The sequence below is a fragment of the Centropristis striata genome, chromosome 11 (assembly GCF_030273125.1).
Source record: "Centropristis striata isolate RG_2023a ecotype Rhode Island chromosome 11, C.striata_1.0, whole genome shotgun sequence".
NCBI lineage: Eukaryota > Metazoa > Chordata > Actinopteri > Perciformes > Serranidae > Centropristis > Centropristis striata.
In genome coordinates, this window is record NC_081527.1 from 16,138,203 (window position 1) to 16,165,343 (window position 27,141).

Consider the following 27,141-nt stretch of genomic DNA (forward strand, 5'->3'; position numbering starts at 1 on the left):
CTTACTACTGGCTTACCTGAGATGAACTGCGTGGGACAAAGGTAAGAAGCTTTAATGAGACCATGCTGGCAAACTATACCAATCTTTTTTAAATTAAACAGTCGACATGGGAGATTTAGAAAAGGTCTTAATTCTGCGAGAGACCACCACCACTTACAGTCCTGTTAGCTAGCTAACTGCTTGTCCCAGTTTGTTGCCTGCCACGATATATTATCGTTAATACAGTAAACGTTACAGCTACAGGTGTTTGCAACTTAACTTAACTTAACGTTTCCTACAAAAATAAGCCGTGTGGTGTACACAGGTATCTAGTTTAATAAGGGTGGACATCTACCTGTAGCTCATGAAGAGGCCTTGGTTTCAGAAATTCCTAGCTATTGTATGACAGACATGTGACTCAAGTCATATGGTCCTAGTGCAAAACAAGTCCCAAGTCAATCTGTCTGGGGCAAGTAAAATGACAGGTTATGCCAAGTTAAGTCGAGTCCTTAGTTAAGGTAAGTCAAGTCCCAAGAGAAGTCACATATATGTCACTCATATAAGGCTATAATGTGCAAACATTAGCCCTTAAAGACTCTTGTTGATCTGAACGAGTCTTTAAATCATTAATAAAGTTTGGTGTTAAGTTAACAGGTAACAGACACTTGTAATGTTTTATTAACAACATTAAACATTTATTATTTAATATTTAAACTAAAAACATGACAAGTCATTCGACTTATTATGTCTAAGTCAAGTCAGGAGTCTTTAATTTCTAAGTCATGTCTTAAGTAATTTATTTTCTGTCAGGTCAAGTTGAAGACATCAAAACTGAGACTTGAGTCAACTCAAGTCCAAGTCACAATGACTCAAGTCCACATCTCTCATGTCGGCCTAAAAGCGTCTCAACAAAATGTTAAAATAACAACATTTAGCCTATGGCGAAGTTATTGCAGGGATTCTGCATTCATTTGAATTTGGGTCGTCTTTTGTTTTTTCCAGTAATCTCATCTAGTCGCCCTTCCTTTCTGGCGTTTCTATCTTCTAAGGCTCTCAATGCAAATATAGCTTTTTCATGTAATGCATTTGACTTATGATAGCAGGAAAAGCACAGGTGGGATTAATAACGTAAATGAGGGCTCAATTCCATTGTCCCATTACACTTTACAGCACACCCAATTCCAGGAATTCCCCTTAGTGGAACGCAGTCATCGTTAAAGTTATTAAATACACCTGTGCTTTTTCTGCCATCACATGTCAAAATGTCTGCATGGAAAAAAATCATCATTGATATTAAAGAAACCACAAGTCATCATAAATTGTCCACAGCAAATAATAACATATTTCAAATCCCAAATGCAACTGTCAACATCAGTGGCTACAACTATGTATGTATACATGATATAAGGCAAGCTACACATTTCAGTCATTTCAATATATCCACTAGGCCTACATTGTCTGTGTGTTTTAGGATACTATTGGCCATTCATATCTCAACTCTGTATGACCATTATCCCAATTATGGACTTGATAACGGAATGCTGAAAATGTGGAATTTGCGGATTCTGTTTGCATTTAGTAAATTTTGCTACTAGGACCTGTCTGTCAGGACGCAGTTGGATATTTTATAGGAACAACAGTGATATCTCTCTTTCCGAAGAGAGATTTGCAGGCTTCAGTAGACACTGATGCTGCTGCTTTAGGTAATGCCTTTTTATGCCATTTAGATACCCTGTGAGGGAAGACAAAAGAGATTTGTTAATATGATGTATCTGAAATAGATGCACTTAAGTGTTGGAAAACTTGGTCAGCAGATGGCGCCAGTAACCCTTGTTTTCACATTGCTCACTCAGACATCCTTGATGCTCATATATGCAGGTTAAGTTTCTGTACAGTGTATGATTGACATAGTCCAAAATAAGATTAGTAGAAGATGACAACATGTTTTCTGTCATTTCTGTCATGCCATTGGTTGGCATTAGGTCATCAGTCACCCATAATATCCTTACAGTCTGGATAAAAACATTCACTCAACAGCAATGTGTTATCCCTGGAGAACAATATTTATCAGTATTTACACCATAATCAGAACCCTCTCTGCATTGTCATACTGACCTTTTTTAACCAATATGATCATATTATAATAAACATCACTGTGGAACTACTGATGCCAATTAAGCCCATCCAATCCTTTGACTAGGACTACGGGGGGATGAAGTGGCTGCTGTAATCACGGCAGGGGATCCTTCATTTGTGTCCTCATGCTGTGTCTGAGTCCAGTAGTTAGTAGACAATCTCTGGAGGCTTTAGCCCATCAGTTCTGGCCCTCTAAACTGGGTATTTAAGGGGCTTACAGAGGGTTAAACCCCTAAGATTGGAGCCCTCACCCGCCTGTTTGAGAGATTACGCTCTTCAGTCTCCTATTTTCACCTCTCTGTCTTGGTGGAACAGTGGGAAGTGTGAAGGGTGGTTGTTAGAGACATGCCTCAGCTTGACATCTATGGAGGGAGGAAGTGGTGATAAATGAGTTTGGAGAAGCTTGATGAAGTAGAACATTACCGCATGCTGTGCAGCTGGTTTCTAAGGAATTTGTGGATAAGATTTCAGTTAAAAAAAATCTCTCCAAGTGATGGAGCACCTTGCATTCAGAAATTCGGGAAGGTGGTGCTCACATTTACAGTAAGCGCAAGCATGCATGAAACACAGAGTGGTCAAATGTCTGCATAGTGCTGGTCAGAGCGGGAACCTTATGCTCCATTTCTCTCGGGTGGAGATGTGAGGAGTGGAAGTACGCCGTGCTGCATCTTTAATGAGAGTCTGACATCTCCAGTGCCACTGTCTCACTATCTGTCCTGCTAGTGCCTTCTTCATCCTCACCTGCATGGCACTCCCAGGGAGGAAAGAAAACAGAAAATGGCACTAAGCCTAACAGATGATTTCAAAAATCTGAATGCCATCCTTAGAAGCAGATACCTTTTACAGTCACAGCATGCAGCCAGAAATCACACTTCACAAAACCTTGTGAAGCACAGTCTGCTCTATTTATAATGCCTCTATTTTCTCAGTGGCATTTAATTGATTGGTATAATGGTTTTCATAGACTCTTCATTAGCCTGTTACAGCAGTGGATCAATACAACATCATTACATGCTTGATTGAATCAAGTACCAGGCATCCGCTGCAGAGCACATTGGTTTGTATTTGTAAACAGTCATTACTGTGACAACGGCCCACTACATACTGTACATGAACTGACAAGCTTATGTTACTGCCAGTATATGTCAGTAAATTTATGAGGTTTACTGGGGTTTAGCTGCCAGTCAAAATGAGCTAATAAACAAATATATTGTTGACACAGCCAAATTGGAGCAAAAATGTAATGTGCAAGCACTCTGTTTAATCAGCTTTAAAGCAACAATGAACTTTATTTTGTGTAATTTTTCTGGCCCCTGTGGACAAAAGTAGCATGAGCACCACTGCCTCCTGTCGTAAAAGATGTTGATCTGGCCGGGCATACATCTATTTTGCAAGCAAAAATAAAGAAGTAGCACCTAGTTTTTAATACTATTTTTATTTTTTAGACACAGCTATTTCCAGGATGCATAGTGATGAGGTAATGTATCTAATTTTTGCAATATAACTGTATAAGTGTTTTCGTCCGTGCTCCATCACTGTCCCTTTTTTTTGTTCCTTCTGTCAATATTTTTTCTTATTGCTATCCTGCCCCAGTATCAGTCATAGCCACAATATATAAGGTAAAAAAGTAAAATTCTGTGCTTCCTTTAAATTGGCTGTTGTACCACTCACAGTGAAGCTTTGCATGGGAACATGTAAACGAAGGCTCTTCTGCTTTGCATGCCATAAAATGTTTTGTCTGATTTCACAGGGAATCACTTCTGGTGACAGGCATTTAGAATAACTTTATAGAGAAATATATATTGTTTTGTTGTTAAAACTCCTCGTAGTTGCTTTAATATAACATATGCAACACAAAAACAATGATTTAATTATCTATCTCCAGCTACAAATGAATTTGAATACAGTGAACATGCTTTGCATAATGTATTCAGGCAGTTTGGATGCCTTTCTTTTTGTATGCAAGTCTTTATGCGTCTGTAAGCGTGTGTGAACTGGAAAGTTACAGCCATTGTATCTTATTTCACCCTCCATTCTGTCCCTGAGGGAGCGTCCTCCACTGTTCACAAAACAAAGTACTGTTGTGCACATAGGTGGAAAAATTTGTTTAACCCATTCACCCCTGAGATTTACTCACTTTCTGTGTTCATTGAACTCTGATGGGATCTAAATACTTCCTTTGATATTGCACACATGGGCTGTGCACCAAGGTCAGAGGGGGCCCTTGTGTATATGTGCATGTGCATGGGTGCGTGTGCTGAGTTGGTCTGGATAGAGTGACTTGCTTTGTGTTTGTCCAGTCGACCACATTCCTCACAATAGGCAGAAAAAGGGGGTGACTAACTTTTGACAGAGCATTTTATCTCAGTGAGATCATAGCAATTGTCTATTTATGGCATGTGGCATGCTGTTATGAGAGGAGTGTTTGAACTGGGTGCAGAGAAATGCTGCTTAACTTCACCCTATTTTACCTTTCCCACCCTCCTAAAAACAGCTGCATTTTTTGATAACCATATGCAATCCAGCACAGTGGTTCATCCCTCTCTCTTCCTGCTGAACTCACCAGTGTGTTGTTGCTCTTTTTGGTTCCCCCTCCCGTTGCTTTATTTTTAACACCCCATTATCCCCTTCTCTCCTCTAAACTGACCAACACATGTTTGTGAAAACTGTTTTTGGTGCCTCCGACCTCCTACTCCAGCACCCCCCACCCCACCCCACCCTGCACTGTGCGAGACAGGACCAGGGATAGAGGGAGGGGGAAAGTGAGGGGGGTTAAGAGAAATGGAGGGAAGGGTTGATGAAAACAACAGATCTCTGCTCCCTAATCCTTTTGTGTCGACGGTGTTAATCCACCCGAGCAAACCCACCCCCCCACCCCCTCGGCCCGCACAACTCACCCTCCCTCCACCCCTGCTTCTGCACCATATACCAGGCGCTCCCAATACATAAACAACCGACAGCACCAATGAAACCAATACTCCTCCCCCAGACAGTCAGGCAAAAGCGCACAGCAGCCGCAGTAGCCCCCCTGACAAACACGCAACTCAAGCTCAACTCTGTCCCTGCTTTCATCCTGCTCATCTTTGTGGCCACTGGGAACATGTCTCTATTCTGTATAGCCTGCTTTTTGTTTGCCTGTGCAAACATATTTTAATCTTGCATCAGCATGTAAATGTGTGTGTATTGGAAATTGCAAAGTATTGTTTTCCCTTTTTGTGTGTTTTGCTCTCATACATTTGCTCCTCTTTGTTTTGCTCTGCTTTGTTTTGGCTACTGTACATGTAATGAATGCACTTGAAAGCAACACGGTGTATTCACTGCAAGTGTTTTGTGTCGTGGTCTTGTTTACGAGCTGTAAGAGAGAGGGGAGGGTGGAGTGGGGGTGTCGGGGAAGGGGCAGCGCAGTGGTTGCCGGGGGAAGAGGAGGTTGTGTCTAATGAGGTCACACCCTGGCAACCCGGTGACTCCTCCCCCCCCACATCTCTCAACTTGGCCCTCTCTGAGTGTGCCCACCCACTCAAGCCCCCCCTTCCCCCCTTCACCCTCTGACAGAGAGAACTCTCCGTGGTGCTGAAAGCAGAAAAACACATTCAGGCTCCAGTTACAGTGTAGCTGCATAGGAAAGGCAGGCGAGACATATGAGACAGAAACAACTAAAAAAAAGGGACTAAGTGGAGAAAGAGACTAGGGTATGAGTGCTTATTAAAGATGAGTTGAAAAGCACACAGCAAGAGAGATAGGAGAGTAGGAAGGAGAGAGAGAGAGAGAGAGAGAGAGAGAGAGAGATCGGATGACGCTCTAGTAGAAGGTGGCTACAGTAGGCAGTGGGCGTGTTCTTGTTGTTGTGATCTATAGTTGGGAAGCCCGGTGTCATCTGCTTAAGCACAGAGCCACTGTACAGACCTGTGCGGACGAGCAGCGGCAGAGGGAGCCGGCAGGGAATGCTATACCTGGAAACACACACCACTCTGCTTTACCTGGATCTCAACCTTCAGGTCACTGTGGATGACGACTTTGTTCACCCGTGCAACACTCTGAGACATTTTGTGCGTTTGGACATATTAAAGCAAAAGGAAAGACATTCTGGGAAAGAAGCATCAGAAAGACTGTGAGTGCCTGGTCTGCAGCTGCAAGGGGAGTTTGATGTGAGAGTGTTTGAGAGTGTGTATTTGTGTCATGCTTGTGGCTGCGGGTGCGGTCTGTTGCTACGCTGCGTCTTCCTTCTGTTTCTAGCATGTGCAGATGTGTGGAGCAGTGAAGCTGGCACCTGGCTAGGAGTTTGGCACCATCTGGACTGGAGGGGTCGCATCTCCCTTTTCTGCCCAGGGGAGGGAGCATTGGGCTGGTCACCCAATGGCCCTGCTCCCCTCTAGCACCAGCCTTATCCTGGGTCACAGGGACTCCTTTTAGCAAGTCAATCAGTGGGACCATACAATGGATGGGAGTCTATGTGGATTTAAGTGGAATTGTGCACGGGTGCTCCAGCATAGGTCAGAGTTCACGAGCGTGCACTGGACTTATCAGGGGAAGACAGAAGACACGTTGGTCCACAAACCAGCAGGGACACAGCCCCATTGTAAGTATGCATTGTAACACTTTTACACAGTATTGTCCCTTAAATTAACTAAGATGTATGCAAAAAAAACTTCATGCTGCAATGCACACAAAATTGTTTGTTTCTTGACTCATATCTACATACAATTCCCAATAGCCCAAAAATGTCAAGTGTTGCACCTGTGTGTGCCTGACTTTCACCTTAACGTTACTGTCCGCTGTACTGCATTGATGTGCAGTGTGTGTGTGTGTATGTGTGTGTGTGTGTGTGTGTGTGTGTGTGTGTGTTTGCATGCATGAGCGCCCACACATGCTGTCACCACTATTGGCCCTGCAATCTTTTTGATATTGTGTCTCAAGAATATCCATGCTGCCCTTCTCCTATGACATGGTTGCCTGGAAACAGCAATGGTGTGCCACTTTAATTTACTTTAAGAGCAAAGTGCACCTCTGTGTTCCAACTGTTGCAGCCCATGTCATCTGGGGCAAAGACAGAGAGAGAAGAGAGGAGATGCAGAATGTGCATAAAGTGAAGGGGAAAGGGTGAGAATGGAGAGGAAAATAAAGCTTTGTTGGAAAAAAAAAATGGGTCACTCAATTGACAGGTTTTATAGAGATTAGCAAATAAGAATAGCATTTTACATCGATGAATTATGGCAGGACAATCCAATGTGAAAGGCTTGGTTGGTAAAAACAGTGTGATAAACAAGCTGATTCTAGTGCAGAGTGCTGCTGCAGGCTTACAGGGATTAGGCAGGCAGGCTTAATTCAGCTCAAACACTGTTTGAACTGTGCCTTCCTATTGCTGCACCCTTAACACATCGAACTGGTGCACCTCATTTCTGTTCAGAAACCAAGATTTATTTCCTTTGTACGGCTCTAGATCTCTGGCCATGCCTGTGTACCAGCGATAAGACCTAACAATCAGGGGGGAAAAAATCTCTACACCACTTGACACCAGGATTCTGTGTCCTAGTTTGAACTCTGTAACAAGATGGTGATTCCATCTGCTCTGTTGGCTCTTATCAATCCTCTGCTCGTGCCCATGTTAAACCTATGCTTAGGATTGTTGAGAATGCATCATAGGGAGGGAAAGACAAATCCATTGACCTAGGCACCAAGCTAGACATATTGATAGACAGACACAAGTTAGAGGGATGCTGAGGATGGCCAGACAATGGCCGGTCTCTCAGTTGGCCATGCAGTCTCCATCTGGCAAGCTCCCGACCACCCCCCACCACCCCCCATCGTTGCCCTTGCCTCCCTACACACAAACATACATACAGTTATCACAAGCCCCCTCCCCCTCCCCACGCACACTCACACTCAGTGCTTCTCTCACACGTAAACAAGCATGAGTCTTAGGCTGATCTGAAAACATTGACCTACATAAAAGCATGCACTGTCTTCTTCCCTTCCACCACTGGCCTTTCCAAATTCACATGCGGCTTTTGAACATCGTCCATACTACGTTGCATGCAGTTGCAAAGGCTTTACGGCAAATGTACATGCATGCATGTTGAATCACACCAGTAGCCGCTCCATGGCACTTTAAAATTATTCACATTTAGGAGAAGCACATCATAGTATGATTGCACTCATGAGGATGTTTCATTGACAAGGTTTTTCCTCACAGAAACATCCACACTCTCTCTCATGACAGTGATGCTGTCTTAGGCTTTTTACAGAATCAAACGGCAGCAAGGAACAACGCAAGAGGAGACTAATTTTAGATCTTAAACACAAGATTGATGATGAAATCCTTATATGCAAAACCATGCATCACAGTCTAGTAAGAGTGGTTCATTTAATCTGTGTGGTTGGTCCCAAGAGTGCTATATTTTCACATCTGAGCCCAGCACATATTGCAACTGCAGAAGATGAAAGCCCCTTTTCAGTTTCATTCAGACACTCACTTGGTTAAAGCCAATAATTTCAGCCAGAAAATGTGTAAACCCAACTGAGAAAATGAACAGCCGCTACTGATCCACAGCCAATAAGAAAACTGAAACTAAAGGTTATGAGAAACTGTAGCTGGATAGTGATTCTCTCGGCTGTTCGCATATTTACATGTGCATGTGAGCTTTGTGTGTGCATGTTTGTGTATGTATTATGTGTGCACAATAAACGATAGAGAAAGATGTTGCAAGCCTTCAGGGAAAACGTTTACTCTGTGGACACATGACGCAATCTGTGAATCTTTCCTGGGCCATGAACTCCACAGCATCCGTCAGAGACATTAAAAACAACAGCAACATCACACAAACTCAATAGTGTGACGTTATTTTGGTGCTGATGCAATCTTGCTTCATGAGTTTCTCACCTCACCGAGGCTGACCTTGAAAAATGAAGCTTGAGAGAATGATTACTGACACAACAGCATGCTTGTTTTGCCTAGAGACCATATGATGATCTATGATGCAGAATATTAGGAGTAGTATTCTGTGCATCTATCTCTTTAAGTCATTGCTAACATTTTCTATATGTCATTACCAGAATGCTGTGGAAACACTTGAAGAATGATGAGCTCCAAAGAGGAAGAAACTCTCCGTTTTTTCCAGTATGTTGAGGAGAATGGGCTGAGAGCCTACAACGGCCTGGTAGCTCAGAACTTGGACCACGCCAGGAATGAGAGAAATAGGACATACCTGCAGGAGAAAAACGACAAGAAGAGAAAACAGGAGGAAGCCATAAGGAGGTAAGATGAAACCTAACAAAAAGTGCTTCATAAAAAAGGAAAAACAGACCCATTGACAAAGGTTTTGCACTATATATAAGCTAAAATACACACACACAACATTGCTACAGCTCACCAGTGGGATTCCTCTGTGTGTGTAAGAATTGGGACAAGTGGCCAGAGGGTCCCTGTGGCAATGGCAGGTTGCTATATTTCGGGGGTTGCCAGTGTGGACTGGTGCGCCCCGTGATCTATAGAGGATAATTAATTTTTCACTTTTAGACTTATTTGGGACTTGTCCTTGGATGGAGGTCACCGCTGCTCCATTTTTGAGATGGAGAGCGTTTAGAATTAAGAAGGACCGGAGTGGTGTGACAGAAACTGTGTTAGGATGAGAGTGTTCACAGACAGAAGAAAGTTATCCAACTGTGTAGAAAGTTGTATCATTGTCAAGAAGTTGTTGCAGAATGTCACATGTGCTGCGCTGCACCCTGCTTCACATGTTGTGATGAGCAAGCAGTTCCAGCTGTGCCACCGTGCACAGCAACGCCGCTGTGTGGCATCCCGAAACTTGAGCGAATAAGAGGCACGCACTCACAACGTGACTAGCATGTGGACACGGCGTGCTTGTGTTGTGGGGTAGAACAGGGAGCACTGAGTCACAGAGGCTTTGGGATATATGGGACATTGCAAAAGGGTTTCGTGATGTGTTTTTGTGCAAAGACGTGGACATAATAATGTGTCGCCTTGTTCTCCAAAAACACATGAGAGCAGCATGACATGACCCCTCTTTTTTGGGAATTTTTGTTTTGTTTTTAGTTTAATTCTTTTCATGGTAACCAGTGACTTTGGCTTTGCTACAAAAGCAATGAACCAAAGTTAAAAACCTGCTCCAATTGTTGTTTTTGTTCTCTAAAGTGGAAAATATCACTTTTCATTCAGTTTTAGGGCTTCTGAGTCAAGAAAAAACATTTATTTTAAATTACAACCATGCTGTCTTTTAATAGTAAACAGTATTCACATTACAGCATTACAACTGCTGTCAAATTTTTAAAGAGGACATCCATCAAGTGGATGTATATTTCATCTGAGAGAGACCCCATGAAATAGTAGAAAACATTTATTTTCCACTTTATGATCAAATAATTAATCTAACAATGCAATGATCAGTTTGCAGTGGAAATGCTTAAGGGAAATGCTGTCCAATGTTGTCATGGACTCTAAATACCATCTCTGTTCGGCCAGACACGGTACAAGGTATTTAAGCAGCTGTTGAGAGTTTTAGCTGCGCATCAGATAATTACACTGATGTGGTTTTGAGGGCTGTGTATTTATATGTGACCAGATGTGGTTCAGTGTAACACTTTGAACCCTGTAACATTCTATCAAAGCTCCTGTGAATTCAAAAAGTGGTATTTCTCCACTGCCACTTTGAGAGTGCATTGTACCGTATACATACTGGAAATCACTTGCATGATCAAAGCTGACTTAGAGTTCAACTTTATACCTCAGGCATCAGAAAGACAGCCAAGAGATACAAAAATCCCTCTAAAATCTATCTCGGACTTTCTTTTATTACTTGCCAGCAAAATGTCCCTGCTTCTATAGTTATTTAGCAGTTTGAAACAGGCCTGTAAAGCAGCTCGCTGAATGGGACAGGGCAATGCCTGAGGAAAGTGGCATCTACTGTCCTGCTATCCTTCCACTGTCTCTCAGCTGTTGCCAAAGCTAAAATATTAATACACAGTCACTGGAGGAAGAGTCTAAAAAATAACTGGATTTTTCATGAGGCCTATAAGTAGGTCAATGAGACGACCCATTTTTACAGTAACTGACTGAGAGTGTGAGGATTCTGTGTGCACGCTTACATGTGCGTGCGTGCAAGCACGTGTTTGTGTACATGTGCATGCATGGACGTGAAAAAGAGGAAAATAGAATATATCAGTGTGAGAGAAAGAACTAACGGCCTCTGTTTTTGTGCGAGGGTGAAAGAGCTTGTTAGAGCAAATGTATTTAAGAGTGAGGGGAAAAGAAAAAAAAACCTGTTAGCGAGAGATTAAGTGTGAGCTCAGTTGCAGGAGATGTGTTCTGCCTGGTGACAGCTGGAACAGCAATGGGCCAATCAGATCAGCGTGTTAGGTTTGAGTGAGGCGGGCCTTCCTGCCTGCTGCTATCTCACTCTGGGTTTCTTATATTGAATTTCATCAGAAGAAGTTACTCACACAAAAACACACAGTTGCACACAAATTTACTTAAACGTGCAAGCGTATTCGCACACACACACACACACACACACACACACACACACACAAAACCACACAGTGACATTTACTTATATTTACATATGCTTGCAAATTTCAAACGTCTGCTTTGTCTTTGTTTACCCTTTGTGCACGCATTCACGTATGGACATCTTTTTTTCCCAATCTTTTATTTCCCCTCAAGATCTCTTTAGTGTTTTGTTTGTTTCTGTCATGTTGTTTTTCATGTCGCATGGTGTCACAGTGAGAGAGCCAGAGCTGCCCTACGACAAGTCAACTCCAACTGGTCCAAGTGCACCTGTGGTCTGTCCTGTAGCCAATCACTGGGCAAATATCCTATAAATAATCCAGTCACCACTACTCCAGTCACACCCACCCACCCATACACACAAACCATGTATATGGGCGTGTATGTACACAATCACAGCAAATACACGCACAAAACATATGAGAAGAAAAGACTTTTGATACCTGTGGCTGAATGCCATGGAAGAGTTTCTCCCTTTTTTCAGAGCCCAAACATGGATGCTTCAGAATATGTGTTAATAACAACTAAACGTGATTTATGTTAACTTTTCCCCCATTTGCTCCCTTTCATATAACACTGAGAATGTGGCTCTACAGATTGCAGCAGGCAGCCTTTTCTTGTATCACCACTGTCATCTAAACAAAATGTGATGTGGTTATGTTGTGCACATGATGTGCACGTGTGCTTTATTATTAACTTGTGCAGTAGCTGGTTTTGTGTCTGGTTTCTATGGGTACCCTGTTGCTAGGCAAGTTAAGCCCCTGACCAATGAACCCACCCCACCAAGCACCTTCTGTTCAGCAGCTGGCCGGGAGGGAGTCAGAGTCAGCAAAGTCACACACTGAGGGGTCACAAACACACGCATATATACACTCCCACATGCATGCACACACACACATTTGTGAAGACACACATGCAAATTAATTTCGTTTCATGCCATTTTTTTAAACATTTACATCTCTGACTTTAAGCTTAATTTTCAATCTAATGTGAGTGTAAATAAATGTGGGTATAGATTGCATATTTATTGTGTCTTTTGTACAAAGCATTTTCCCTGAATAGAGTCAGATCTTGAGCTCATTTGCAACACACACACACACACACACACACACACACACACACACACACACACACACACACAGCCCTCCTTTTCCCCCATTACCACACAACACTCAGACATCATTAACGCTCCATTCAGGCCAATCATCCATTTATAGGGATTGATTGTGTACAGGCGGGGGGACTTCCATGCCGTCATTATGTGTGTGGTTGTGTGAGCAGCGCCAGTCATATCCAGGGTTAAACTCAAATCAATGCTTTGGCCTGAAACAGTCCCTGTATTCAGTGGCACTCACATGCCTGTTATTGTTGAGTTAGCACTTTCCTCATTTAAAGCACTTGCCCAGAATGCAGTTCACATACTCACACACAGACACACACACATATGTTCATACAGATGGAGACATGCCATGATGACTCTGTATGTCAGGGTATATTGTGTGTTATTTTTGTTGTCTCCTGACAAGAATAGCTTCCAGGGGATGATATGTCAAGATTTTTGTCTCTTTTTTTCAGCCCCAGTAGGCATGGATGGATTACTGAACAGGCCTACTGGAAACAGGCCAAGGGGTCAAAGTGCCTGGCCACAAAGTGACCAAATTAATTCTAAAGTGACATAAAGAAATACTCCAAAGGAACTTTACCACAAGGGGACACAAAACAACAAATAGTGGCTAAACAACTATAAAGTGTGTGTCTTGCTATGTATGAAAGATAAAGGCGCTTTTTTTGCATGTCTGTGCGCAGGGGCCCATTGTCAGCCCATGCCAATAGTGTATACTAATGTGATATCTAGTATTTCCAAGATCATTTCATTCTTTGCATAATACATAATTTTTACAAATGTATTTCTGTTTCTTTGACCCTTTATTTGTCCTCTCTACCCTCATACCAACCCCCCCCCCCCCCTCTCTCTCTCTCTCTCTCTCGCTTCCTTGCTTTGTGTTTTAGGACAGGTGAGGACATCGCAACTGAAGGCAAGCACTTACGTATGGGCTCCATTACCATGCCTGACCCCCAGGAACGCATGCCCATGCCCCACCCGCATGCCCTCGCCTGTGGGCAGGGCTTCTCCGTACGATCCCAGTCCCTCCACTCTGTCGGCGGTGGGAACAGCGGGGGTGGAGGAGAGGAGGAAGTGGGAAGCCCGACCTCGAGGAAGCTGCCCCCACCCAAGCCCAGGAGGGACCCGGCCACCAAGCTGAGCATGTCGTCTGAGGCGGTGGACCACAGTCCCACGTCCACCTGCCGCGGGGAGAGATGTGACGGTGAGTGGTGGTGGCACTTCACACCAAACTGCTGCGCTATATATAGCTGCTCTCTGCAGTGCCCTCCTCAACAGTTTCTCCTACAATGACATGACATCTAGCTATTCACTGCATACTTCACTCTAAGTGCCATTGTGGCAAACTGATATTAAAAAAGGAAAGAGCTTTAAGTACAATGAGGTTAAATCATGGTTAACACATTTGGGTGCACTAGACAACAATAAAAATGTGATAACTTACTGTTCGTTGAACTATGTATGATGTAATGCCTAACAGACAAGATTTGTGCTGCACTACACTGACTAGCCTTGTTAGCAAAAACTACTACAAATACAACACCTGCAGATGCCAAATTTTAAAAAGAGCGGTTGGAAAACTATGGATACTTAATTTTGCCTTTCATTGTGCTTTTTTTTCTTTCATGTAAACAAATTTAAAGGTAATTTGTTTATTTTCCTTTGCCTGGCAAATGAAAAAAGTACAAGATACAGAATCAAGCTATATGTTGAGCCAGGAGTTGTAGTAAAAACATTTGGACTTTGAAAAATGTAGGCTCCTACATTATGTTGTGTTTTTTTTAGTAGGTAGAGTCAATTTGGAGACTCTTGAAGAGTAAAAAAAAAAAGATGGGGCTTGTTAATTTTTCTCAGCAGGAACAAATATTTGTAAATTTAAAGGCATACTATGCAGGAATTGGTGCTTACTGTTTGTTAACGTAACAGGTGGCAGGATCTCTGCAAATAGAGACACCGCCACACACTTTCAGTGCGTCATGTCAAGTGATGATAGAGAGGGATTATTTTTGTATCAGTCTATACAATTTTGTTGCTAAGGTGTTATATATCCACTATGTCTCTCAATCAGTAGGCTTTGAATATTGTCAGAGTTTCTATTGCTGATAGTAATGTCCTGAAATCTTTCATAAACAATTTTCAGTTGTCCAGGCTGTTGATGAAGAAGGCGGAAAGAAGTGTCTTGACAGTTTAATTACGACATTTAAACCTGACTTATATTTTCCTGCAAGCCAAGTTTCCAATAAAGGCCAAACAATTTTCCTTCCAGTTTAAACTGACAAGGTCAAAACTGAGCGATGCCTTGATCGAAATCCAGTAGAAGCACCCTGCAGCAATTTCAGTCAGTTATCTGAAGCAAAATAAACAATATGCCTGTTTGGCCACAGATGAAAAAGAGGGCATAATTACAGTACATCAACTCCGTAAGAGATTTAATGAATAGGACTGGAATTAATTGAGCAAAAGTAATGTTTCCCTAAACGAGGCACAGATACAATCGCTGTTGTAGCAAATGCACACAGCTAAACAGTTTTATTATGTGTGCTGAGCATAAAGAAAAACTAACAAGCATTGCAATATTAAACTGACATTCAGACATAATAATAGTTTTTGAGGCAGGTGTCTGTGAGAGCAGAAAGATTTAGAGGTTGCAGGAGGCTTTGACTCCATTTCATTTTGGATGCTTCGTTGCCAACATGATGTTTAGGGAGTCGCCCAGCCTGGCTCAGATTGGTGGGGATCTCTCTATGTGCACACAGATCTTCCTGGGCACCACGGCAACCATCCCACAGAAACAAGACCCCCTGCAGCCCAGCCAATCACAGAATCACTGAGCAGCTCGAGCCAATGGGGCTCTAGAGATGCTGAAGTCTGAGGCTTCGAAGCCAATCAGAGTGCGAGTGTGGGGGTGTCCCTGGCTGAGGGGAGGGTTGCGTGCTCTGTAGCTGGCGCTGTAGCGGGAAGGGGAGGAGCTTGTCAGAGTAGAATTCATTCAGGAGGAGCGATTGACCTAGATTCATTTTCCCCAGGAGGAGAGGGAGGGGGGAGGGGGTTTGCGGGTAAACACATCCGCTGCAGGGGGGAGGGGGAGAAGAGGGAGAGATAAAGAGAGGAGAGAAGAGGAGAAGGGACAGGGAGTAAGAGATGCTTGGAGGGACGGATTTATCATCTGTGCTGAAAGAGATCTCAAGGTCCGAGCAACCTGTTAGTGTAACATTGCATTTGTAAATCAAAGCAGGCATAGTTACACTACAGACTCGCACAAAGAAAGAGAGAGAGAGTACGCATGAGTATACTCATGTGAGTATCATGTCAGTCCAATTAAACACATACCAGGAACACATCTGGGTTGAACAAAATCTTCTATTAACACCCTTTTTTATGTTGATTTACTAATTAAAATGTGATCAAAAATGATATTAAAAAACAAACACCATGTATGCACCCTTCCATATCCAGGCATGTAATAATATAAGGGGATGAGTTTTGTATCGTATCGTAATACAAAGATATACATGATATATACATAGACACATAGATATTAATGAACAAATAATGTTAAAATTAGTTAAAATAAACACAATACATTAACTCAATGTTTCATCCTCAAAGTTCTGTTTTTCTCTGGTTTTGGTCGTAGTTTAAATAAAATACTCTTATCTATCTATCTATACCGGTCTAATTGTATGCAACATATTCTACAAAGCTATACATTCAGATGCAACGGAAAACAAGGACAGACAGGCGCCTACACAGTCCCATTTTCTGGAAAGATTGACTTAGTTTGTGCGGTAGAAAATGTGTACATGCTTGTCCTAATTTCCCTCTCTGAATGCGTAGGCATGTGGAGTGTGTTTCTGTGTGTATGTGCGTGCATACATGCGGGCGTGCATGCAGGGATGGTGGTGAGTCATACAGTTAAAGGAAGTATGCGTGTGTCTGAACCATCTGGCATCTGAATTATTGAAGGTGTAAAATCTGCAGTTTTAAGATTTCAGGCATGGTCCGTCTCTTAACTACACTTATCTCCCCCTGCCTATCAGAGAAAGGGACACTCCTATCCAAACATCTCAGTGTCTGACCTAGAAAGACACTGTGAGCATCTTAGTAGTAAAAAAAAAAAGAGCGCTGCCTACTGTGAGTAAACTAGCATTAGGACCGCACCGTACAGTAGTATCTCGTTGACGTAAACCACTGTACCATAGCCTCACTGCACCACATCTAAAGAGATTCACACTGCAATGCTACGTCACCACTATCAGAACGAAGTTCCACAGTGTGTGTGACCCAGATACAATACTCACATACTGCTCCATCGCCGTATATGTGACCTAGAAACATGCATATGCCTCAACTATTCCCACATATCTGATTCAAGATACTGCTCTCAGCTATAAACGATGACCTACATTTGACCCACAAAACTGCAGCATGCTTTATATTAATAGAATAGAATAGAATAGAATAGAATAGTTATTATAAACATATGATAATGATTCACTTAATGATGAATGATTAATGATCAAGGATAATGAAGGACTCGACAGTAACTGTTGCTAGATTGCCATTGGCAAACATTTTGAGAAACTGGTATCCAATTCAATATTAGATACATAATACATTTTTAACATTTGTTGCATTGGTGATATTTATATATTGCTGTAAAAGTTAGAACCGAAACCAGACAATTCTGCACATGCATTACTGCGTTTATTGACGTGCACACAGGAGTCTGTTTCAGAGACAATAACCAACCAAGTTAAGTTGTTTGACTGTGGTGTGAAAAGTTCAACTTATCCGTCAACATCACAAATTAATTTGCAAATTGATTCAATGAGCAAATAATTCATTATTAAGCTGACCTATATTTGGCTAATAAGGTGATTGAAATTGGCACCCGAAAGCTGATGCTTGGTAGTCAGCCTGGCCACCCTTTTGAAAGTTAGTGTTAAGCCCTAGTAATGGGATCAGTCAGAAGTTAAGAAAACAATTAATAAACCAGAAGACAATAGCTAATACTGGATTCAGTATATTTTCTGTCATCAGGTACTGCTTGTGAATGTGATTCTTTGCTATGATTTGTGACCTTCTTTCTCTCTATCCTTTAGCAGCTCAAGGATGCAGTGAGGACTGCAGGAGGGTGCCACCACCCAAGCCTAAGAGGAACCCCAACACACAGCTGAGCGTTTCCTTTGACGAGTCCTACATCAAGAGCCACGGAGGCGGCTCCAGACCCATCCACCATGTCACCTCCCCCTGCGAACGCAACCCGTCGCCTCCACAGAGCGACGAGAGCCCTACAGACGACTGTGAGGACGAACCTGTCTACATAGAGATGGGCGGGATTGATGTCGGAGCACGAGAACCCCTGAAGAGTGAGGACGAGGAGCCAGGAGAGTCTGTGTACGAGGAGATGAAGTACCCAGCTCTGGATGATATGGAGTACCGCACTGACCCTGTGGGGTGCCGCTCCGCGTGCCCCACCCCGGCACCCTATGACCCCGAACCTCTCAGCCGCTGCTCCACACCTCGAAACATTCCACTCTGTGACATTCCTGCACCCTTTCCCAACTTACTCACCCATCGGCCTCCGCTGCTGGTGTTCCCGCCGGCGCCGGCCCAGTGCTCGCCCAACTCGGACGAGTCTCCCCTCACCCCGCTGGATGTAGCCAAGTTGCCCATGCTGGAGAACCAATCCTACAGCAAATCTCCAACATCCTCCACCGAGCCACCCTCTTCTGCACACATCCGCAGGGAGCTCACTGCCACCCCAACACTCACCGTCTCTGGCCGCTCCTCTGCACCTCCTCTACCCTGTACCCTCTACAAATCCTCCTCCTCATCCTCCTATCAGCGCAGCCACTCTGCATGCCCATCGCCAGTCAGCATGGGTCGCTGTCTCACCCCTCTCAGCCTCATGCGTACACCTCCCTTTGATGCTCCAATGCCATTCCCGGGGGGTCTACCACGGAGCGCCTCTGCCACCCCTCACGGCAAAGGCTCGCCACCTCAAGACGGCGTAGGTCGACTACATGGCTCTATGCAGAATGTGTCAACAGGGCGTTCACGGACACCCACCAGCCCACTGGACGAACTGACCAACCTGTTCACAACTGGCAGGAACATGCTGAAGAAAAATTCCAGTGGCAGGAAGTCTAAAGAGCCTGGAGAGAGTGAGTTATTTCACACCTTTGTGTCCTCATTTTAGAACGTAGTGGAGCAAAGGGCACAAAAACATGTCCTCATATTTATTTATGTCTCTTTGATTCCTGAAGAGTGTAGACATCTTATAACTGCATCTCCTTTTATAAATTCCACCGAAGTTCAGTCCGTATTCTTGTTTTGCAAGAGAGACTGGCTTCAGACAGTTAATGAAAAAGCAACCCTACTAACAGTAGAGACGAGAGACAAGTCTCAGAATAACAAGCAGGAGTAACATTCAAGAGTGTCTATAGATGACATGTGTTGAAATGCTTTGGCTGAACTAATTTTAGGGGCAAACACTAATGAGTCTTTAGTCCCGTAATCAGTGTAATGTATCCCTGTTTTGGGTTCACAAGTTTAACCCTGCTAAATTAGGTGGCCGTTCAAAGAAAGCACCACTTTTACAGTTGCATACATGATGTTTGTGACGCTCTCTGCAACCCTCCATTTATTTAATCTAGGCCCAGCGAGCCAAGTCTGATACAGATCGTATGATTTAATCTGAGGGGATTAGAGACTAAAGCGGACAGCAGGTCCCTCAAACCTACTCATGGCATTAGGCCATCAGGCAGCATTACTTTAAATATGTAAACATCATGTTTAAATACAGATAACCATGCCGCACTCAAGACCCTGCCAAAATTAATACAAGAAGGCAAATCTAATTTTCTCATGCTGATATAAGTACACAAGTTGCTTTAAATCTAAGAAATGATTTAAAAACTCTAAATAGCTAACGTCACTTTATATGGCGTCATATGGTGAGTCTGGTGCCAGCAGAATTAGCAGACCAACACTCTCATTCTCATGCATAATTCAACCATTATTTGTTGTGCAAATAGCTATGCAAATTTAAAATGTATTTTTAAATATAATGTGAATTGTTTTTTCTGTCACAATATCATATTGTCACTACACAGGTATCGCGGCCAAAATTATTTACAATAAAAACATTACCATGATGTCTATAGTAAAAAAAATGCTGTCATTTAGATTAATCTTTAACTTTATTTATCTGCATTTTGTCTTTTTTTGTCAAATTAATTACTCTCAAAACACAAGTGTAGCAAAGTGGATAGATTTTGTAACCATAACTATGCAAAAGCGTACAAAGAGAACAGGCAACTAACCCTAACCCTAATAGAGTTTATTTTTCACTCAATCTGGAGTGAAAAATCAACTCTATTAAAGAGGCAATGGACACAATATAATCATAAGTATATTATAATCATATCAGTTTCTTAATTTATTAAACATTCCAGTTATTGCCATTATACACGCCATCCCTACAATGAATAAAAGGTTAATAATGCAGGCATTAAACCAAACTAAATAAGCAAGAGGTTATTTTATAAATGCACGTAGGATTGTGTAGTTCATGTAAGGCATGTCATGCATTATTTGAAAGGGGTCACTAATAAATTAATCTAAGGATTTAGAGTGGTTTGACGTGAAATTTAACCCTATAGTGGACATATAGCTCTTCAGGGCTGAGCTGCACAATGTGAACGAATATTTAAAAAATGAAACTAAAACCCTTCATTAACTGCTCCAAATCATTCAAGTGCATTTTGCACATAAATCATAAAATAACTACAAAGAGTCAACACATCCATCCTTACTCAACGCTCTTAGCAACTACAACATGGCAACAGTGGAAGGAGGAGAAATCCCTGTTTCTTATTTGCAGATTCCCTCCCCATGGGTAACACAGCCAATCACGGCTCAGGGCATGCCGGTCTACAACTGAGCAATGAGCTCCTGATGGGGATAGCTGTGGCTCTGAACTCAAATCTGCACCTGATCAGAGGATTTCAGATTCTCTTTTCTGTCCAATCAGCACATACTCCACTCATGATTGAGCCAATCGGGTAGCTGTGGCAGCTGGGCAGATGGGGGATAGAGGGAGCTGAAATGATTTCTTGCTATTTTGACTTCAATCTTCCTGTTGGTGCATACATGAGCCAATTGGTGCGCGTTTGCATGTGATTTTTATGCACGGCCTTGAATATATGTGTCAAATTAGCGGCGTGCATTAAGTTATGGTTGGATAGCCAAGGGATGCATTCAGGTGCCAGGAAGTCCCAGTGATGTCTTAGCAATGAGCAGTATTCAACAGTATTTTGTTCTCTATCCCCATATGGTTTGTAAACAGTTTGCATATGCTTTCTATACATCGAGGGTGGGCTGTGCTGACAGGTCTTTTTAAATTATTAATCTTTTTATCCCAACACCTGCACAAGCGCCACATGGGGCTAAAGGACTGACAGGTTGTGTGTTGCTCTGTTACTGGCTGCACACACGGTGTAATGAACACGCAAACCTAATGCCGTGAATGGAGGTTGACTTTTTTTTTTCCCTCCTCTCTCCCTTTCTGAGGCGATAGAGGCAGCAACAGCTATTCTGACCCACTTACCAAATGGTTAATCGCCACGCTCCTTCTATCACATACACACACATGCATGCACACACAATAAAGCCATGTATGACACATAACATGACAAGCTATGGGCATGATAAGAGATGCTCGTGTATGGTACTGTATGTTAAAGCCCATATAGAATCCATATAGTGGCACAGTCTACATGGAAATCAATGATGCACATATATTTTTCATTGTGCTGTAATGATCTATATAATGTCTTTATTGAGACTTGAATCAGTGACATACATACAGATTCATATTAGCATTATCTATGCACAACTCTAGAGTATTATATGTATGCTAAAGAAGAACACACAAGGTAGTTAAGCATAAAGAACTTGAAAAGTTACACACAGACACATCTAATGGCAGTGGTTAATTTTTTTTATTGGTAACTATGGTTATTTTATTCAACTGTCATGTATTATTTTGTAGATTTCAGGATGAAGAAAAGTGTGAAAAAATTACCTACAATTTGGATTAATAGAATAAGTGGGGGAAACAACTGCAAAAGACATAATGATAGTGTGTATTTTTACATACCATGATGAACATAATTCTAATGCCTGTTAGCCCACATACTGACTCATCTTACTCCAGTTACTGCAGCTGCCTCAGTGGGTAGTGAGTGACACCTAGAGGATTTATCATGGAAGTGCAGAAAAAAAAATTCTATATAGTTTCTTTCAAAATGTAATTGACAATTTAGATTTAAACATTTTCTTTTATATATTTCCAATGGATTATCAGCTACAGCAGAAGAAGCTTGGATTTACAGTCTTTTAAGCTTTTGTCGTCTGATTTTTTTTTTCACTGTTCTTTTACAGCCGAGTCCAAAAGCAAGTCTCACAGCGAGTCCAAGCGTGAGGGCAAGGAGCGCCACAGCCACAGCAAGGAGTCCAAGCGAGACTCCAAGGATCGCCACAGCAAAGAGTCTCACCGGAGAGACAGAGATAAAGACAAAGACAGAGACAAAGACAAGGACAAAGACAAAGATAAAGAAAGAGGGATCAGCAATGTAGAGCCACCTTCCCACAGGCGTAACAGTAAAGACCGTACTTATAGCGGTCCAGATGCACCACCTGTTCGCAGGGATAGCAGGGATCAGGGCTGCAGCAGTGTAGAGCCCATCCCATTGATAAGAAGAGACTCAAAGGACAGAGGGCTTGGCAATGGTGAACTGATGGTAAGGAGAGACAGCAAAGATCGGGGAGGGGGACATGGAATGGAGTCTTTGTTGAGACAGGACAGCAAAGACAGAGAGAGACTCCTAGATCAGCCACCTGAGCTCTTACCAAGACAAGACAGCAAGGAAAGAGCAAGAAACGGTGTAGACTCTAGACATGAAAGCAGAGAGAGACTGCTGGATCAGCCACCTGAGCTCTTACCACGACAGGATAGCAAAGAGAGAGCCAGGAATGGTGTGGACTCAAAGCATGAAAGCAGAGACAGGGCACCTGAGCTTCTCCCCCGACAAGACAGCAAAGAACGAGCAAGAAGTGGAGCAGAATATAGGCATGATAGCAAAGACCACCGTCCTGACTTGTTACCCCAACAGGATAGCAAAGAGAGAGCAAGAAATGACATAGAACATAGACATGAAGGTAGAATTGACCAGCCACCTGAGATCCTCCCCCGACAGGAAACAACCAGAAGCAGTAATAGCAAGGACAAGGTTGGCTATAACTCTGAATCCAAGCATGAGGGAAGAGATCGGAGCTGCCACAACGGCGGAGATCTCCCTCCTCCTCCTCTGCCCAGGCAGGACAGTAAAGATCTGAGCAGAACTGGACTCGAAGTGAGACGGGACAGCAAGGACAGAAGTCTGAATGGCTCAGAGCAGCATCATTATGATGTCAAGAGCACCAAGAGCCCTTCTGCAATGGAGTATAGGTGCGATAGCAAAGAACGAGGATACAGATCAGATGGCACGCCCAGACGAGATAACAGAGCAAATTACAGCACTGACCAATCAAAAGCACAAGAGAGAAATGGCAGCACAGTGTCAGGGCAGCATTCATCCACCACGACACCTACTCACCACGGGAGATCATCTGGTAGCCCTCCAATGAACATGGTAACAGGAAATGGTAAGGGGTTAAAACCTCAATTCATATAAAAAATACCCTTTGTAAACTTAGCAAAAAGCATTCTTATAACATATGACCAAACATGTGATTTCCCCTCCCTTTGTAGATCTGAAAGCAGCTCAGAAGTATGGCCGCTCACCTTCCATGCCTGCTAACCCTTCCCCAATGGGAACTCCACAAAGGAAAGCAGCAGAGACACATCAAAGTCAGGTACACAGATTTTTTTCCCCTTACTTCTCTCATCTATCTATTTTAGATCTATATATTTTAGAAAGAAGTGATGTCACATCTTTATGTGCAACAATCAGAAATTAGCTATATTTAAATCAGAGTCTGATCACAGTTGGAGGTTTGTTTGGTTACTGCCAGTCAAATCTACATCAACGCAGGTTCAATCATAGACTGTTTTGAAGACAATTGCCATATGTTGTTTTTTTGGCTCCAGAACTTAACATATTTTGCCAATAGGGTGAATAGGGTTCTTCTTTTTCTTTTTCTTCTTCTTCTTCTTCTTCTTCTTCTTCTTCTTCTTCTTCTTCTTCTTCTTCTACTACTACTTCTTTTCTTTTACTTTATACTTTTTCTACTTCGTATTTGGTCATTTGTCCACCGTGCAAAACACAATGCCATACATTCCTCTATATTTATTTATCTATATCCATCCTCCATACAGTTATCTACATATATATATATGATGTTTTTTCACTTATTTACTTAAATAGTGTATTGTTTTTTGTTTACTGTTGATTGTTTACTTTAATTGCATTTGGTATTTGTATGCTACTGGAACTTCAGTTTCCTTGAGGAAGTCATCCCAAAGGGATCAATAAAGTGCAGTCTAAGTCTAAGACTTTAATAAGAAACCCATATGCTAAGTTATCAGCTTGCTAGTTAGTGGCTAGCTTGGTTGGCATCCATAATTCACATAAATGTGAGAGTAATTAGGATCACCTTGCTGTTTTGCAAAAAAACTTGAAACTAGTGACTGAGACCATAATGTCATTAGGAAAGTGTTTACAGATATAGTAAATCAAGTGAGAAGTAGGGTCATTTTCTCATAGACTTCTATCCAATCGATTTAAGGATGTTTAAGGAAATTCCGCACTGACCGAAATGCTTTTATACAGTCTGCAGTCTTGCAGTGTTAAGCTCTCAACAAACAAAGTAAAATGTATTTATTTTACTTATTAATTGTTGAAATAATATGAAAAACTTTTTAGGTGATTTAAAGTTTGCAACTAACTTTGAAGTCAAGCTGTGTTTGCGTCACTTAAGCATTGACTCTACTCTTCAGATGCCTCAGATGCCATGGATCTGTGGAGACACCACCATGCTAGAACAGATCGAGAGAAAACGCACCCTCTGCATGGAGATCCGCTCCAGACAGCATCCACACCTGCAGAGGTCTCTGGAGAGACCTCCTCCTCCGGACAGGAACGAGGATCGGCACCAGGAGCGGAGCCAGTGCAAGCAAGAAAGTGCGTCTGTCCTCCCAGGCTGGGGAAAAAGCAGCGGGGCCAAAAAGATCCGTCCTCCCCCTTACCCTACACAGAAAACCGTATTCTGGGACACGGCAATCTGACATTTACAACACACTTAACACCTCCCTGCCACACAACCCCCAATTACCCACTCCCTGTTTCCTCTGCGCTGTGCTGGTTCCTCCCTGCAACATCAGGGGCGTCAGGATGGCCAATAAGAGCACCAGGGGGATGATACTCGCTGATGTCAAAGGACAATGGTGGTACCATAGCAATATTTCTGCTCGTTCAGGTTGTCATGTTTTCTTAACATCACTGGTGATATTTGATATTTTTCTATTTCCTGTGACTGGATTCTTGTAATATAATTAGTAGAATAGATATTTGATGAATAGATATTTTCTAAATGAGATGGGGATTAAAAAGCATCTTAAATTATGTATAGTAGATGTAGATGCAATCTAATGTTTGTTTTTATGTTATTTTTGTTTTGGTTATTTTACATTTGAAAGCATAATCTATCAATACTTGTACTGTAGTAGCATAATTTTCTTATGCCCAACTCTTTTTTTGTGCTCAACAGCACTTAACTGAATGGACTATTCAATTCTGTCTATATATACTTTACATTTTCACTGTTGTATTGTAAGTTGAGGAGTTAACGTCAACGTGCTTTAGATTCCAGCGCCCTCCATGCCTGGTCCAGTAACAGTTTGTTCTAGAATGTACAACAGTTGGTCCTAGAACAAAAACAGGAAACTTTGTGTGCTTCAGTTTGTATATTACAGTAAGAAACTGTGTAGTCACTACGTCAAAGCCTTTTGGAAACGGTTGAATCGTTTTATAGGAAAACCTGTTGGCTGGCATGTTGTGGAGAACGGAGAAAGTGTGAAACGCTGTAGTCTAAGATACACTATGAGGGTGGGTTGGGGAGGTAGTAAATTAGAACATACATTATTAACAATATAATTTCCAAAACCAGCCAAAGCCTGTTAAAGCGAGATATGGGTGTGGTTGCACTTTGGACGGGTGGTTATTTGAAATGGGGTTGGTGGCAATAGCTGGCGAGTAGCAGCGCTTTTACTTTGCCATGCACACTGCGAGCACCATGACACAGTGTAAATACTTGATGCCAACAACCGGCCCGTACAATCAACACCTGAGCTTTTAGAACATTTCTTAATTTTACTGCAGATTATAATAGCCATATGCACTTGCTTAAGAAATAACTTTCAAGATTATGCTTATATATATATTTTTGAAAATGTTAAAAAAGTAGCTGTGCCATGTAAGTTTTTAATTTATTGACGGAGAGGTAAAGCCTCAGGAGGCTGGCTGTGTGTGACACACAGCAATCTGTGATTGGTTGTCTCTGATAATATTCCCAATTTGATTGGCTGGCAACCATTTTAGAGATCAAAACGTTTAAGGACCTAGAACATGGCAACAGCTCTACCCAGTCAAGCAGACAGGGGTTGCACAACGGCCTACAAATCTTTGAGGCTTTGTAAAGAAAGAAAAATCTGCACTACCCATCATATTCCATCACATTTAATCAGGCTGATGACATACATGTCCCTCTCCCCCTGCTCTCTCCCTCTACCTCAACCTCCTACTTACATCATCTAAATGGGTTCTCTTTAGCACATTCAAATGCAATGTCGACATTGCCAAAACAGTGTGGGCTTGACAAATGAGCGAGCCCTCAGAGCGCAAGTGCAGTACCCCGTCAATGCTACAGAGGTCCCTCTGTGTTGTACCTGTATGTGTGTGTGAGGGAGAGAGCTGTGTGTGTGTTTGTGTCTGTGTGCCAAGCTACACTGTATGCAAGTTGAATCTTTGAAAATGATTGTTTTAAGACATTCACTTTGCCCTATCCATGATGTTGGTGGGTGGAGGTTGGAAATGTAATAATGATGATGTACAATCTTTTTGTGTGTATAAACGTGCACTGTGAAAAGGTAGAGAGAGCACCGCACTGTCAGAGTCCTCTGTCTTATTGCACTGAGTGTTCTCTTGTTTTGCGTAATAAAAAAGAAAAGGAAAAAACATGTTTGAGGAAAAAAAGTACTGTATTCTGATTGTCACTTGGGTTTGTTGAGAGAAATAAATAAATATGAACTTGAAACCCGCTATGGAAAACTGCATCCTGTTGAAATTATTAATTTTCTCTCATTTGCATGTAG

At 42.3% G+C, this 27,141-nt stretch overlaps 1 protein-coding gene across 1 annotated transcript; it reads left to right on the top strand.

Annotated features, from left to right (window-relative positions):
* Positions 1-27,097, top strand: nyap2b (neuronal tyrosine-phosphorylated phosphoinositide-3-kinase adaptor 2b). Its single transcript, XM_059344487.1, has 7 exons — positions 1-41; positions 9,166-9,367; positions 13,646-13,962; positions 17,864-18,928; positions 22,212-23,474; positions 23,581-23,684; positions 24,769-27,097. The coding sequence occupies exons 2-7, from the start codon at positions 9,189-9,191 to the stop codon at positions 25,054-25,056; spliced, it is 3,216 nt and encodes a 1,071-aa protein (XP_059200470.1). The 5' UTR covers positions 1-41; positions 9,166-9,188; the 3' UTR covers positions 25,057-27,097.
* The last annotated feature ends 44 nt before the right edge of the window (positions 27,098-27,141 follow it).

Coding starts and splice junctions, on each gene's coding strand:
- nyap2b (XM_059344487.1), top strand. CDS start 9,189: ATGATGAGCTCCAAAGAGGAAGAAACTCTCCGTTTTTTCCAGTATGTT. Junction 9,368..13,645: donor CAGGAGGAAGCCATAAGGAG/GTAAGATGAAAC, acceptor TTTGTGTTTTAG/GACAGGTGAGGACATCGCAA. Junction 23,475..23,580: donor GAACATGGTAACAGGAAATG/GTAAGGGGTTAA, acceptor CTCCCTTTGTAG/ATCTGAAAGCAGCTCAGAAG.